The sequence below is a fragment of the Oryctolagus cuniculus genome, chromosome 10 (genome assembly GCF_964237555.1).
Source record: "Oryctolagus cuniculus chromosome 10, mOryCun1.1, whole genome shotgun sequence".
NCBI classification, from domain to species: Eukaryota; Metazoa; Chordata; class Mammalia; order Lagomorpha; family Leporidae; genus Oryctolagus; species Oryctolagus cuniculus.
This window is the reverse complement of record NC_091441.1, coordinates 41,920,098-41,937,030: the sequence shown is the minus strand read 5'-3', so window position 1 is coordinate 41,937,030 and position 16,933 is coordinate 41,920,098. Positions and strand designations below refer to the sequence as shown.

The 16,933-nt window shown below is 39.6% G+C and overlaps 1 protein-coding gene across 4 annotated transcripts in view; it reads left to right on the top strand.

Annotated features, from left to right (window-relative positions):
- GALNT1 (polypeptide N-acetylgalactosaminyltransferase 1) overlaps positions 1-9,196 on the top strand; it is a 128,278-nt gene extending 119,082 nt beyond the window's left edge. For all 4 annotated transcript variants that reach the window (XM_051851988.2, XM_051851985.2, XM_051851987.2 and 1 more), the window contains 3 exons: positions 1,811-1,909; positions 2,369-2,503; positions 6,986-9,196. In XM_051851988.2, coding sequence (XP_051707948.1) covers positions 1,811-1,909; positions 2,369-2,503; positions 6,986-7,132 — 381 coding nt within the window. In that variant the 3' untranslated portion in view covers positions 7,133-9,196. The remainder of the gene's footprint in view (positions 1-1,810; positions 1,910-2,368; positions 2,504-6,985) is intronic.
- Positions 9,197-16,933: the final 7,737 nt, after the last annotated feature.

The following is a 16,933-nucleotide window of genomic DNA, read 5'->3' as shown; positions in this document are numbered from 1 at the left end:
AAATTACTTAAATTTACTTACTTATTGACAGAGAGAGGTACAGCCAGAGAGAGAGAGGGATAGTTCTTCCATCCACTGGTTCACTCCCCAAATGACTGCAACGGCCAGAGCTCAGCTGATCTGAAGCCAGGAGCCTCTTCCGAGTCTCCCACTTGGGCTCAGAGACCCAAGGACTTGGGCCATCCTCTGCTGCTTTCCCAGGCCACAGCAGATAGCTGGATCGGAAGCGGAGCAGATGGGATACGAATCGGCACCTATATGAGATGGCAGCACTGCAGGCCAGGGCTTTAACCTGTTGTGCCACAGCGCTGGCTTCATCAAATATATTTTAAGAATGTATGTGGGGGGCCAGCACAGTGACATGGTGGGTTAAGCCTCCACCTGCAGTGCCAGCATCCCATATGGGCACCGGTTCGAGACCTGGCTGTTCCATTTTCAATCCAGCTTTCTGCTATGGCCTGGGAAAGCAGTGGAAGATGGCTTAAGTCCTTTGGCCCCTGCACCCACGTGTGAGACCTGGAAGAGGCTCCTGGCTCCTGGCTTTGTATTGGCACAGCTCCGGCTGTTGAGGCCAATTGGGGAGTGAACCAGTAAATGGAAGATCTCTCTCTGCCTCTCCTCTCTCTGTATAACTCTTTCAAATAAATAAATCTTTAAAATAAATGAATGTATGTGGACCAGTTAGTGCCTTATTGAAGTATTGGAATAATATTCAGAGTATACATTTGTTTATAAAAGTGAGTGGCTTCTTGTTTATGGTTGTAACTTTACCCCACTTTATCACACACAGTTAATTTTTTTTTTTCGATTTGACACAACAGTTATAGTCTATTGTGCATCTCCCTCACTTACTTGATACAGTAACATCCATGGAAATAGATTTAGGACTTTTAAATGTCCTTTAATTTACTGTTTGCTTTTAAACTGCAGCACTATAGAAGAAGCAAAATTTCCAGGGACAGTGCTTAAAATATTCCTAATTCTGATGGTGGATTTAAGTTATTTTTATGTAATCAACAAGTGATTAATGAAAGAATGGAGTTCACACTACACCACACTTAGATTTCCAGTAAGCCAGGCTGTAAGTCCTTTGACTTGAATACCCACCTAAAGTCTCTTTAGAAAGTAATGCCTTTCAACAAGAACAGTCAAGGGCAACTGGCCCAGATCCCTGGCCCTTGAATTTTCTGATGGCTCCCTAGAACTACAGCCAGACAAGCTTCCTCATCCCAGCTATTGGAGGATGGGGAGGGCAAGGAAACAAGCAGAGTCTGAACAGAGATCCTTTCTCCCTCAGTAAAGCCAGGGACCTTGTCCTGCTGTGGAACAGGGCTGCCACTGGGGAGCTGGAGGCCCACCCTCAGGGCTCCTGAGACGAGAGCATGTTGTGTGCTCATCTTCTAGCTAAAGAGAAAGATCTGTACCCAGGGAGCCCACACAGCAGAGCTGCCCTGGGCTGAGCCTGCACATGCTTGAGGAGAACCAGGGAGACGCTAGCAAAGCCGAAGGCCCCTCTCTCTCTTTGACCCTACACTCCTGAATCCAGGCCCTAATGACCACTTGCCAAGTGGATCCAGGCCCTAATGACCTCCCACTTAAAAACAGAAATTATATAAACAGTCTGTAAGAACTTTCTAGACTTAACAGACTCTAGGCAGCCCATTTTTGTCCCCAGACTGAGTAGCCTTTATCCGAGGAATTCATGGTCATTTCAGAGCAGCACTAGGGAAGGTTTTTAGTGGTTATATGTGTCTGCCAGTGTGGTTAACTTCTCTAACTCATGATATTTTCCTTATTTATTGTCCTGTAGATTCGAAATGTAGAAACAAATCAGTGTCTTGATAACATGGCCAGAAAAGAGAATGAAAAAGTTGGAATTTTTAATTGTCATGGTATGGGAGGTAATCAGGTAAGTACCTTCATAAATCTTTAAAAGGGAGCATTTGTGAATTTAATTTTGCTTTCCCATGACATTCAGTAAATATTTTTGTACCTTTAAAGTAAAAATAATACATGAATAAAAGTGAATGGAGCCTTCAATCTTAAGGATTCTTTACTGAAACATTTGTAGAAGGCCTCTGTGAGAACTGTATTTCCATTGGGGAGCACAAAACTGATGTTGCCCTTTTTAAGCAGGTGACAGACCTTGAGAGCGCTCTCAGTGTATGCAGAGATCTCAGTGTTGTTTGCTTTCCTCTGTGTGAACTTAATGACAGCTTTTCTGAGTCATTTTATTCTCCATTATTTTAATAAAGCCCAAAATTTATGTATCTTGAAGTACTGGTTTTTTACTTGCCAGCTTTTTGAACATCTAAAACGCTAATTTTTTATTGTTACAGCTTTCTGTGTATTCCTTTTTGTGTTCCAGGTTTTCTCGTATACTGCCAACAAAGAAATTCGAACAGATGACCTTTGCTTGGATGTTTCCAAACTGCATGGCCCAGTCACGATGCTCAAATGCCACCACCTCAAAGGCAACCAGCTCTGGGAGTATGACCCAGTGGTAAGTCATCCAGCTGCCTGTAAGAATAAAATTACATGTATTATGGGATTTATTTACTTAAAAGGAATGAAATTTTTTTCAAGATTTGTTTATTTATTTGGAAGGCAGAGTTACAGAAAGAGAGCGAGAGACAGAGATCTTGCATCCACTGGTTCACTCCCCAGATGTCTGCAACTGCGAGGGCTGGGCCAGGCTGAACCCAGGAACTTCATCCAGATCTCCCACATGTGTAGCAGGGACCCAAGTACCTGGACAGTCTTTTGTATTCCCAGGCCCATTAGCAGGGAGCTGGATCAGAAATGGAGCAGGGGCTGGCAGTGTGCTGTAGTAGGTTAAGCCTTTGCCTGTGGTGTCATGTCCCAGCTGCTCCTCTTCCAATCCAGCTCTCTGCTATGGCCTGGGAAACCAGTGGAAGATGGCCCAAGTGCTTGGGCCCTGCACCCATCTGGGAGACCTAGAGGAAGCTCCTGGCTTCAGCTCGGCCCACTTCTCACCGTTGTGGCCATTTGGGGAGTGAACATTAGGTCAGTCAAGCATATCTTAGAAACCTTGCCCCCCTCTCCCCATGTCTACCTAGTCTTTCAGCTTGTTTTTCTGCTTTGTAGTTCTGGAACCAGCATTAGCATCTTCCATGTCTTTTCTCTGTTTCCTTTCCTTTAGCTTAGAAACATGACTAATTTTCTATTTCATGTTGGGAAAAACTTGACTTGCTGCATGTCTGTCTTTTCTCCTGCTTTGTGTCATAGAGAACAAATGGCCAACTTCTGGCATGCAGACTCTGGGTCTCCAGGTCTCCTCCAACATTGGCTGTTGCCTTGACCTGACAATGTATAAAAACAGCTCCTGAATGCAAACTCAGGAGCACCCCAGTCTATTTTTCTTAACTTCCCTACAGTACTTACTGTTGCTAAGCAGTTGATATTTTCAAATCCACATATCCCTTGGATGCAGTGCTGTTTAGGTTCTTCTCTTAGCTTTCTCTCTGTTCCATTGTGCGTTTGGCTTGCTCTGCTCTGTTCTCTCCCTTAACTGGCGATGTTGTCCAGTTAGGACTTTGGCTACCTTTCCTCCCTGTACTGTGTCATATGCAAACTGAACTACTTAAGTAATCAATCTGCTGCTCCCACTTCACTGCCTGACAAATCCAACCCATTCCTAAGAACTGTGCTTTCCACCATCTCCAAGAATCCCAGCTGGAAGTGAGCGCTCTCACTCTGACTTAATTGTCTCTGGCCTCCATGATGCTCTTTTTCTTGGCTGTTTATCTAGCAGTCTTTTCTCCACTGTTGGGCCATTAGACCCTAGAGAACAGAAACCACGTTTGATAAAGCCTTAGTCTGCTTTCATAGTGTCAAACCGTAGTAAAAGCAGTACTAACTACAGTAGTAGCTCAGTAAAGTAGCCATTGGAGATGGTCTAAATATTCTGTCCAGGGTTACCCTTACTGCATGTTACTGCCATTTTTAGTGTCACTGCCCCATGCACTCTACAGGATGTAGAACATCTTTAGCTTCAGACAGTAAGTTAGTTGCCAGTTGTATCCTACAACCATGTGATAAATAAAACATTTTTAAAATGAAAAGGCTTCTCACTTTTGAGATATTGGAAAATAATGTTAATTATGCAGTATAAAACCTGTTAACAGTAGCTTAAATGAAGGTTTCATTTCTTATCTCTGGAGGTACATGCCTCTGGTGTGGATTCAGTGGCACAATTATGTCAGTGATAACATTGCTATAATATTCTGGCTTTTCCTTGTGGCTGCAAGATGGCTGCTGCAGCGCTCACTGTCACATCCCAACTGAAGGCAGATAAGGGCATCCTATCATATTGTTGCATAAAATTTACATGACACAAAGCTCTTTTGCTTTGACTACTTGTGGTTGTCCTTCTGTAATAAAATGTGGATTCAGATGCAGTTACAGCTAGAGATTGAGGACAGGAGGTAGGTATGTGTGTGTATATACATACATATATACATATATATATTTAGGTTAGTAGTGAACTTTATGCAATGATTAATTACAGGTTTTATCCTCATCTGATAGATATTTGTTGCTTGCTTGTCCAGTTCCCTCAATTAAGCTTTCTGTATGTGAAGAACAGTTGGTTTGGGTTTGGCCTTCTGCAGAGAACTATGATGAGAGAGCCACAGAACTCTGTAGGGCCCTCAGCAGCCAGAGGCTAGTTTGGAACAGGGTTGTTCACCAGAGCCCCTATCTCTTGTGGGTCTTCTCACCTCCTAAATTATGGAGATTCTATCTGGATATCAAATAGGTACATACCTAGCCTGGAGCAGTAACCTATGTTCGATGTGAGTTTATTTTAATGAATCTAGATAAGTGAAAATGACATTTTTAGAAATTGGGATGGGATGAGAAAAATTCAACTGATCGCTACATTTTTTATTGTGCTTGGTTCTTTGTTGTTGTTTTTAGAAACTCTGACCATGGGCCTGATGAAGGATGCTACTGAGAAATACTTTGCAGGGACCTCTGCAGTGCTTGGGGGTTCTTGGGCATTGTTTTGTGTTACACAGACCGAAGGCGTCAGCAGCAGTGTGCACACAGAGCCGTGGCTCTCTGGCTGCTTGATCATGCTCAGGGCTGCTCAGGACATTGCTAAGATGTTGAGTTTTCCAATAAGTACCATTTACTAAGTATGTACTCTGGGTTAGACAGCACTTTTTGTAGACTAGCTCAGTATTTCCTCACAGAAACCCAGTGAGGTAAGTTTTTGCCCTCTTATAAATGAGGAAACTAAAAACTGAGTCACAGAGCAGCTAAGTTTTTGCTTAGGATCTCATAGTTGGTTTGGATCACATCTGTTTGACTGCAAAGCCCATTCTCTCGACCAGTAAACTACACAGTCTCTGCATGAAAAAGTGAAAACAACCACAGTCATGTGACTTTCTCCCAGGTTCAAAGTGTGCTGTACTGAACCTAAAGTCACTGTTGATAGAGATATCTGCAGATGTATCCTGTTATATGCAAGTTGTCAGTTTTACCACAACACAGAAGAAAAATAAATGACTGGAAGCTATTAGGTTTGGTTTGGCTTAAAATTCAAATAGGTACAAAAAAACATTTCATGAAAATATTCCAGAGAAAAGAATTATATATTAAAACTTAAAAGAACCAGATAAGAATGTTAATAAACATAACACTTAGTGCATATTCCTACAACTGCCTTGGAGAGCTTGACCTGATCAGAGTACATTATTAGAATCATTAGATCACTGAAATTGTATGTTAACTCTCAGCTGTCCTGCCCTTTTGAAATGGAGCAAATCTAGAATGTAAATAAGTTCATAGGCAGATACTTGTATATAAGTATATCTACCAGCTATTCATTTGTACTTTAGCTTTATTTTCTTTACACCTTAGAAAAATGCTAAAATATGTAACGTGGTATTATTCATTTTTAAGAAGAAAAATCCCAGGTTATCCAGAATATGAACCCAGTCTGTCTGACTCCAGATTCCTTCCTTCTGCACTACACCAGTGTAGTCACAAGGATAGCCTCTGGATTTGGTGTGGAAATAGACATAAGACTGTCTCACTAAAGCGCAAGCATCCCAGTATTCTCAGTCTGGGGCTCAGTGGAAGATACATAGTGAAATTTCTCTTGAATTATTGCAGTCTAAAAAACTACATCCATACATAATTTAAAATGAAGTACCTTAATACGGGCCTGTTTGAACAATTATGTAAATGATACTTGGTTTTTAAAAATAATGAACTGGCTGCTGCCGTGGTTCAGTAGGCTAATCCTCTGCCTGCGGCGCTGGCACCCCGGGTTCTAGTCCCGGTCACTCCTCTTCCAGTCCAGCTCTCTGCTGTGGCCTGGGAGTGCAGTGGAGGATGGCCCAGGTCCTTGGGCCCTGCACCCACTTGGGAGACCAGGAGGAAGCACCTGGCTCCTGGCTTCGGATCAGTGCAATGTGCCGGCTACCATTTGTGGGGTGAATCAACGGAAAAAGGAAGACCTTTCTGTCTATCTGTCTCTCTCACTGTCTAACTCTGCCTGTCAAAAAAAAAAAAAAAAAAAAAGATTTTGAATCTTCAGAAGGACCTGAGTTTCTAAAAATTTGAGCAACCTTATTACAGGGAAATGAAATGATTTTGAAATAGCTCTTTGAAAATAGGTTGAGGATCCTAAATTAGGAACCACTGATCTGCTCCCCCCCCCCCTTTTTTTTTTAAGGAATTGAAGCACAAAAAAGTGAAATTTCTCATAGTGTTACAGAGCTTATACCAGAATTGGTACTTAGAATTTGGGTCATCTTACTGCCAAGTTCAGTGTACTCCCATTGAACCCCATGACCTTTCTCCTTCCCTTCACTGCTCTGAAGACTCTCTTTGATTATATACCTTTTTTCCACTATTTTCTAAATAATTTGTTTCCAAAAAACACTGTTTCCACCAAGAATTCAATAATCATCAAAAATGATTGGTTTTTATTTTTGTTTGTCACTTTCAGAAGTTAACCTTACGGCATGTGAACAGTAATCAGTGCCTGGACAAAGCCACCGAAGAGGATAGCCAGGTGCCCAGCATTAGAGACTGCAGTGGAAGCCGGTCACAGCAGTGGCTTCTTCGAAACGTCACACTTCCAGAAATATTCTGAGACCAAATTTACAAAAAAAGAAAAAATAATGAGACTGGGCTACCTCAGCATACATTTCTGCCACACTCTTCAAGTAGCAAAAAAAAAAAAAAAGGAAAAGTGCTTTCCTCTTCTGCAGGATGTAAGGTTTACCAGCCATTAAAACTTAGACTCTTCTAGCTTTTCACTAGCTGTGAACCAGCCTTCCTGTCCAAGGACGTGAAACTGCATAGTAGTGAGACTGTGCACACTGATGTTTACAAGGGTGAAAGAATCTTTCATCAAGAGTCATGGTAAATATTCAGACAGTGAAACAGGCAACAAAATGCTTTCCGGAGAGCTACACCTTTTATGGTTTGCTTGCACAACAGTAATTTCTACTGACCGTGCTGTCACATTGAAGAGATTTCCAAGATTTTTTTTCCTGATTAGAACTGGTAGCCAGTATATTAAATATTGATATAAAAATAAATGAAAATGAACTGGAACCGGATTCAGAATCATGAAAACATTTTTACAACAATAAAAAAACTATATTAAACAGGGTTTAAAGGAAATTAAAACAGAACTATGAGAAGTACAATTTGTTATAGTATAGTATCAAATTTCTATATAGATTTTATACCTCAGTGGGGAAAAATAACTGATTATAATGACATTCATTTTGTTTTCATCTGTGATAGTCATGGATGCTTTTATTTTCCTTGGGGTGCTGAAATTGAGCTTAAAAAAATAGCTCTTTGAATATAGTTTTAATTTCTTTCTACAGTGTTTTTTTATTTGGTTTGTGGGCTGTTGGAATTGTAATTTTTAATTGCCTTCTAAAAAATGAAGATTTAACATAATATCTAGTCTCAGCCAAACAAATTAGGTCTCTCAGTTGCTCTTGGGTCAGCTGGCTTACACACACACACACACACACACACACTCATGCACATGCACATACACACATGGAAATTTCTTAACATTTTCAACTTCTTAGCTTGATTCAACAGATTATACTTAATACCCAAGTTTCATACTACTGTACTACAGATTTGTTTTCACAGCAATAAGTGTTAAGTTCTTTATGATTCCACTTAACAAAGGCCTACAGAAGCGATACATAATTTGGGTATTAGGAGATAATATATTTGATGAGTTTTTTTGGAAAACCTTTTCCACTCCATACTCAAATGTACTTCATTGTCAAGTGCATATTTAGATCAGATTCTTCAATTGTAATGTCGATCTGCTTTTTTAAAATAAAATTTTCCTGATAATGTTCAATTGGCATTTTTTAATGAGTTAGCAGAAGAAGTGCAGCTATTATTCCATATAGCTAGTCCTGCATTTTTTCCCTAAATTCCATTTATGTAAAATTGATTTTTCCCTGATTTTAGTACCACAAAAATACCTGAGTATCAATTAAAAGTTAATTTTTAATCTCATAGAAAATCTCACTTTTTTCATGATATGTAAAGCAATCCATTGGTAAAACTGCATATATTTTTCTTCCATTTGTAAGATTCTATTTAATGGTATTTGTTTCTTTGATTATCAAAGACTTCACTGCAGGCAGTGCTATTTCTTGTGTCTAAGAATGTTTCTGAAAGTCACATCACCAATGATACTTGCCAGGCTGAGAGTACACAAATTTGCTCCTATCCTATTCAAGTTAGTCAACATCAAGCACATATGGATGCTTCAGGGTAACGCTCTAGGACAGAATGCGTAAACCGTGTCCCTAGCAACTTTGAAATGAAGTAGGTGGGTGCTGGGTGGAATTTTTTCTTATTCCATGAGCTGTGTGTGAATTCTATCTTCAGTAGGCCTAATGCTTGAATAAATCAGATGTCTAATCAATAAATTATTTTCATGCTCAGAATTGCAGGTTTTTGTACTCCAGCATAGTTTGGTCTTACTCTTTACTGTAAGAAAGCTCAACAGCAATGTGATTTAAGGTTTTGTTTTGTTTTTTTAAGTGGGGAATGTGAGTGACTTAATTCATGGGTACTTTTAGAACCTAATAGATAATCCCATTGCCTTTATTTTTCTAATTAAAGAATTCCTAAATACTTTGAAAATATAAAATATTCCTAAATAGTTGTGCCTTACATTGGTTTTATTTGAAGTTAAAATGAATCCCTGTTCATGAAAGTTATTTGTAGATTAGGCAGCTGCTGACTACTGTACTGTAAGTCAAATTGGGAAGAATGAACGAAAAAGCAAAGGATAAGAAGGTGGAATTAGTGAAGAATTACTAATGTGACTATTCAGGATAATTTGCATCTCATAAATATATTCACCCACCCCAATCCCAATATATTTTATTGTGTTTCCCTGTCCTCATTTGGCATTCTTGAGAAAGAGTATTTTGTTCACTGTTCTGCAAATGGAGAGCACCATGGAAGCCATGTCCTCATTTTCTTTTCTACATTTAGCTGAAAAACAGAGGTTCCTTTGCTCTCTTCATCTTCCAAGAAATGCACAAGGAGCAAATTTAACTCTATAGTTACATATTCTTCCAAAAAACAAAGAAATTCAGAAGGTAGTGTTTCTGAGGTGATAACTATGAGAGTTTGTACACAAAGAATTACTTTTTCTACCATTGGAAAATATAGATCTGTTTCCAGTTATGTGACATTTCTTCCATCTGGTTACTTGGTGATTTCTAAGCATTTCCTTGATAAATTTAACAGAACTAGTAATTTGGCAGGATATGAGACAAATATATAAAACTCAGTTTTGCAAATCTGTGCATTAGTATCAAACACTTCAAATTAAAATTTAAAATATTTATAATAGCATTAAAGAAATCAAGCATCTAGGAAGAAAGCTGTTCAAGACTTCTACCCTGAAAACTGCAAAACAGTGCTGAGAAAAAGCACAGAACATGACGATAAATATACTGTGTTTATGAGTTGAAAGACTGAATAATGTTAAGATAGCAGCATACTATTGATTTAATGAAATTAAGGTTCCATGAAGCTGTATTGTAGAAATTGTCAAATACAAAAATGCAGCAGACCCAAAATAGCCAAGATAATGTTGAAGAAAAAAATAAAATTGAAAGACTACATTTCATCAATTTTAAGACTTCCTGTAAAAACTACAGCAATTAAAAAAGTGCAGCACTAAATTTAAAATAAATAGTTCAGTAGAGTAGAGCATACAGAAATAGATCCCATATATATGTGGTTATTTGCTTTATAACAAAAATCATCAAACAAGTTAGTAAAAATTTAAAAAGGAGGGGGGATTTTAATAATACCTTTATGAGAAAAAAACTGAATATTGATACCTGCTCTTCATTACATACACTATTCAAAGTGGATTATAAATCTAAATGTGAAGAGCAGAACAATAAATCTTAGAGAGGAAAGTGTAGAATCTCAACAGCCTTAGGTTATGTGAAGATATCTTAAGACACAAAAGCTATTAACACCAAAATGCTTATGAATCTCATCCAAGTTAGGGACTTCTCAACAAAGGTGCTCTTAAAGTGAGCGGGCAAGCCATAGCCTAAGAGAAAAGCAAAGAATTTTTAAAAACCATTGCATAGCAATCCAATATAAAAATGAGTGACTTGAATGCACACTTCACAGAACCTAACAATATACAATTAGCATAGAAAAGGTGTTCAACGTTAGTCATCAGGGAATGCAAAGTGAAATTACAGGGAAACACCTGCCTAGCTGTGAGACTGGAGCAACTGATGGAAGTGTAAGATGGTAGAGTCTCCTTGAGAAACAGGTACTCAGCTTCTTAGAAAGGTAACCATATGCACATTCAGTGTCTCAGTGATTTCACTTCTAGCGATATGCCCAAGAGAAATCAGGATATATTCTCATAATAAGATTCATAGAAGAATATTCCTAGCAGTTTTATGTGTAGTACTTCCAAACTGTAACTGCCAAATATGCATCAGCAACTTAATGGATAATCAAATAATGTTAATGTTGAGAGATTGGATATTGACTTGCTATTAAAGAAAATTTTTGATTAAACAGTAGGGATAAACCTAAAAAACTCTTAAACAAGGAAAACTAGAAGCATTCTATTTATGTGAATCTGAAGAACTGGTAGAACCGGTGTGGGACAGTTACCACCAGGAGTGAGTATAGACTGAGACAGAACATGGAAAAATTCCCTGGAATGATAGGACGGTTCCATGTCTTAATTTGGGTAGTGGTAACACATGCAGACGTAACTTGTATTTCCAAATTTATTGAAAAATTTATTGAGCTGAATACTTGGGATTTTATGTTGCTGTAAGCAAATTATATCTCAGTAAAACACTATAGAAAATGATGAAATTATTGGTCCTGCTGGCATCAAGGTTTTCTAAGAAGTTTACTGCTGCAAAACAGAAAGGCTACATAAATTTAACAAGAAATACTTTTAAGTGGAATGCTGAGCTCATGAGAAAATATGAAAAATCCATAAAGGTTAAGAAAATTTCTGAAAAGTGGTAAAGAAACTTGAACCACAGTAGCAACTATTAGATATGACAGCCTTCCCTCTTTTAAGAACAAAATATAATGTGGCAGTTTTGAGAACAGGAGTTCAGAACTTGGATCTGATCAAAATTTTGGAATTCAACTCAAGATCTGCTTGGAATATTCAGTGGAGTTGTCTGTGGAAGCCTAAGTGAGGAAACCTGCCTGTAAAGCAAACCATCTGACTCAGGCCAGAGTTGTGGTGCTGTGAGTTAAGCTGCCACTTGTGATACTGGCATCCCAAGTGAGTTCCAGTTCAAGTCCCAGCTGCTCCACTTCCAGTCCAGCTCTTTCCATGCTAATGCACCTAGGATGGCAGCAAAAGATGGCCCAAGTACTGGGGTCCCTACCATCTACATAGGAGACCCAGGTGGAGTTCCAGACTCCTGGATTTCACCTGACCCAGCCCAGCTATTGTGACCATTTGTGGAGTCAATCAATGGATGGAAGATAGTTTCTCCTTTACTAAGTTTGCCTTCCACGTGAATCTTTTTTTAAAAAAATTTTTAATCTGATACTGCCCCTTCTTTAACAGAGTGAGATGAGGTAATGATGATGCCATCCCCATGCACAGAACCTCTTACAAAGATGAGAAATTTAGGGGCCAATTCTGTGGTACAGTGGGTTAAAGCCCCAGCCTGAAGCTCTAGCATCCCGTACAGGTTCCAGTTTGAGTCCCGGCTGCTCCTATTCCAATCCAGCTCTGCCCTGGCCTGAGAAAGCAGTAGAAGATGGCCTAAGTGGTTAGGCCACTGCAACACGTGAAAGACCTGGAAGAAGCTTCTGGCTCCTGGCATTGAATCGGCTCAGCTCTGACGTTGCGGCCACCTGGGGAGTGAACCAGTGGATGGAAGGACCTTTCCCTCTCTGTCTCTACCTCTCTCTGTAATTCTGCCTTCCAAATAAATAAAATAAATCTTTAGAGAAAAAAATGAGGAATTTAATGCCTTCATGAAGCCTTCAGATCATGAAAGTAAAGCCATTCTTAAGATTTACACCACCTACTGGGGCCAGTGTTGTGGCACAGGGAATTAAGCCAGTTTGGATCCTGGCTACTCTGCTCCTAATGCCTCTTCCTACTGATATGCCTGGGAAGTCAGCAGAGAATGGCTCAAATAAAACATTAGTCTTGGGGAGAAAAAATAAAGCATCAATCCAGGCTCCCACATTACAAATTTGGATTTGGAGTCATTATCAAAAGAAGAAGAATCACTGAATGTTGGGGCCAGTGTTTTTGCATAGTGGGTAAAGGCATTGCCTGCAATGCTAGCATCCCATATGGGTGCAGGTTCATGTCCTGGATGCTCCACTTCTGATCCAACTACCTGCTAATGAATGGCCTGGAAAAGCACCCAAAGATGGCCCAAGTGGTTGGACCCCTGCCACCCACAAGGGAGACCCAGATGAAGCTCCTGGCCTTGGCCTGGCCCAGACCTGGCTATTGTGGTGTGAACCAGTGGATAAAAGATTCTCCCTCTCTCCCCAACACACACTCTGACTTTAAGATAAATAAATCTTTAAAAAGAAAAAAGGAGAGTTAGCAACACTCACATTTAGACTGACATTTTTTAACAAAAGGAAAATTTTGAAAAATTAGGAATAAAGTACTAGACATAATGAAAACTAAAATACATCAGTGACAGAAATTAAAGACGTAAATAAATATCACATATCCATGAATAAGAAAACAGTATTAACTGATTGTCATAAATGTGTTTAGGGGCAGCGCTGCAGCATAGAGTGTAAAGTTGCCATCTGCATTGGCTGGCATCCCACATGGGCACCAGTTGCAGACCCAGCTGCTCCAATTCCAATCCAGTTCTCTGCTACAACCTGGGAAAGCAGTGGAGGGTGGCCCAAGTCCTTGGGCCCCTGCACCCCTGCACCCACCTCTAGGGAGGCCTAGAGAAAGTTTCAGGCCCTTAGCTTTGGTTTGGCCCAGCTCCAGCCTTAGCAGCCATTTGGGGAGTGAACCAGTGGATGGAAGATCTCTCTTCTCTCTCTGCCTCTGCTTCTCTGTAACTCCACCTTTCAAATAAATAAGTAAATCTTTTTTTTTTTTTTAATGTGTTTAAGTGCTGTCCTGGCACCCATTTTCAGATATGACAAATTTGAAACACACCCATCACCTTTGCCCTAGTTAAAACTCTGTGAGGTTGTGTGTAATTTAATCCACTTGCTCCTTATCTGTCCCAAAATTTAACATATCCCACAGCTGCTGACTTTAATGCAATCTGATAGTCAAAATCACACAAATCCCCTTCCAGTGTGTTTTCTTTAAACGAGCCAGTCCACAAACCTCCTAGGGAAAGCCTAAAGGAAAACCCCTATGGAGCCTTAATAAAGGCACAGCTCTATAGGTTCTCTCCCCATTCTTCCCACTGGTTGAGCTCTTCATTGCCTCTAGACTTCCTGATGCCTCTCATGGGTACCCTCACCTCTGCAGACGATATGAGTAATAAAAGTTGTCCGAATCATGAATTTTGGTTTCATTTCTCTCTGTGTCTCAGTTGACTCACACAGCTGAACCTAACTTTCCCCAGTCAGCACTATCTTAGAGAATATATATATCTATATCTGGTAATGAACTTGTGTCCCTAATACATAAAAAAAATCTGTACAATGCAACAAAAGATAACTCTTTTTTTTTCAATGAGCAATGTCTATTTGAACAGACATTTCACCAAAGAAGACAGAGATGAGCCGGCGCTGCGGCTCACTAGGCTAATCCTCCGCCTGCGGCGCCGGCAACTCAGGTTCTAGTCCCGGTTGCTCCTCTTCCAGTCCAGCTCTCTGCTGTTGCCATGGAGTGCAGTGGAGGGTGGCCCAAGTGCTTGGGCCCTGCACCCACATGGGAGACCAGAAGGAAGCACCTGGCTCCTGGCCTCAGATTGGCGCTGTGCACTGGCTGCAGCGTGCCACCAGAGTGGCCATTGTGGGGTGAACCAACTCTGTCTCTCTCACTGTCCACTCTGCCTGTCAAAAATAAAAGAAGATAGAGATGGCCAATAATAATATTAAAGGATGTGCTACATCAGTCTTCTAAACAAAATATATTGGGGTTGGTGTTGTGGTGCAGTGGGTTAAGCCACAACCTGTGAGCCAGCATCCCATACAGGCTCTGGTTTGAATCCCAGCTGCTCCACCTCTGATCCAGTAGTGGGAAAGCAGTGGAAGGTGGCCTAAGTCCTAGGACCCCAGAACCTACATGGGAGAACCAGATGGAGTTCCAGTTTCCTTGACTTCAATCTGGCCCAGCCCCATTCAGTGCAAGTATTTTGGGAGGGAACCAGCACATGGAAGACCTCCCTCTGTGTGTCTCTCTGTAACTCTGCCTTTCAAATAAATAAATCTTTAAAAAACAAAATATTTATAAATTTAACCCAAAAATCCAATAAAACCTATCAAAACATACATGCACAGGACTTCAAGATGAAACCACACAATGCTGATGAAAGAAATCAAAGATCTGAAATGTAAATGTACAGACATACCATGCTCATAGATTGGAAACACAGTCAAGGTGTCAGGTTTGGCCTAGTTGATGTATGCCATCTCTCAATATCTGCAGATTAGTTCCAGGACACCCCCCACTCTTAGACACCAAAATCCACAGATGCTCAAGTCTTATAACATAATATATTACGGTATTTGCATGTAACATGTGCAAACCCTCCTGTATAGTTTGTCATCTCTAGAATACTTTTAATACCTAACATAAATTCATATAAGTAATTGTTAGACTATTGTTTAGGGAATAATAACAAGAGAAAAGTCCATACATGTTCTGTATAAACAGCATTTTTTTTTTCAAATATTTTCGATCTGCACTTTGTCGATCCCATGGATGTGGACCTTGCAGCTACAAAGGGTAGACTGTACAGGTCTAATTAAATTTCTATAAAAATCCCAGGAAGTTTTTTTTGTGTAGATATAGATTAGATTATGCTTCAATTTACATAGAAAGGCAAAGAAACAAGAAGTAATTTAAATACTTTTGAGAAAAGATGAATGAGATAAATCAGTCTATCCAACATTGAGAATTATAGTAGATAATATAGAACCCAAAAACAAACTCCAGAGCTCACTCTGGGCAGTTGGTTCACCTTGGCAGAGAGGGGCAAGTGTTGTAAACACACCAGCCACTGTGATCATACCCTCCCGACTGCTGATGATACAGACCTGCCACACCTAAGCTGGGTGTTACTCCGGACTCTTATCCCACCTCTGAGCTCTGGGTGGAGCTCCCTGGTCACACCCAGCATGCATCTCTGGATCTCTACTGAAGAAGGAAGCATTCCACTGAACTATAGAGGCACATTTTAAAGAACAAAGCCTTCAGAGGAGATAACAAGTGTTTCCTCTGATGCACAAAAACAAATGTGGAAGTACAAGAAATATGAACAAGTTAGACAATATGACTCCCCAAAAGGAACACAACACTACTTCACAGATGAGTAGATTGATGAAGTGCCTGAAAAGGAACTCAAAGGAATGATCACAAGATTACTCAGAAACACAGAGAAGCAAATACATGAGTTAAAGAAACTGCATGACATGGATGAGAATTCTGCCAAGAGATAGAGATATTAAAGAAAAATCAAACAAATATTAGAAATGAAGAATTCAATATTTAAAAAAAAATGCATTGGAAAGCCTTAACAACTGACTCAGTGTGGCAGGAGAAAGAATATGATAGCTAGAAAACAGATCTTTGGAAATTTCTCAGAAAGACAAAAGAAGGAAGGGGAAGGAGCTGGAAGAGGGGGAGAAGGAGAAGAAGGAAAAGGAGAAGGAAGAGGAGGAAAGAAAAACTGAAAACAGTGTTCAAGATCTATGGGATGCCATCAGATGACCAAATATATATGTCTTAGGTGTTTCTGAAGGTACAGAAAAACAAAGACTTAGAAGACTTATGCAGTGAAATTATAAGAAAAAAGTTCCCTAATTTGGAGAAAGTTACGGACATCCAGGAATAGGAAGTGCATAGAACTTTTAATAGACATGATCAGAAAAGATCATTATCATGACACATTAAACTTTCAAAAAATAAAAACATTAAGGAAATATCCTAAAATATATAAAAGAGAAATCCAGATTATGTTAAAAAAAAAAAAAAAAACTTCAATTAGATTGATAGCAGAGTTCACATCAGAAACCCTACAGGCTAGGAGAGAATGGAGAGACATAGTCTAAGTCCTAAAAGAAAAAAAAAATTGTCAACTAGAATACTATACCTTGCAAAGCCCTCATTTATAAATGAAGGTGAAATAAAGACCTTCAAAAACAAATTGAAATTGGAAGAATTTTTCACCACCCAGCCAGCCTTATAAATGGTACT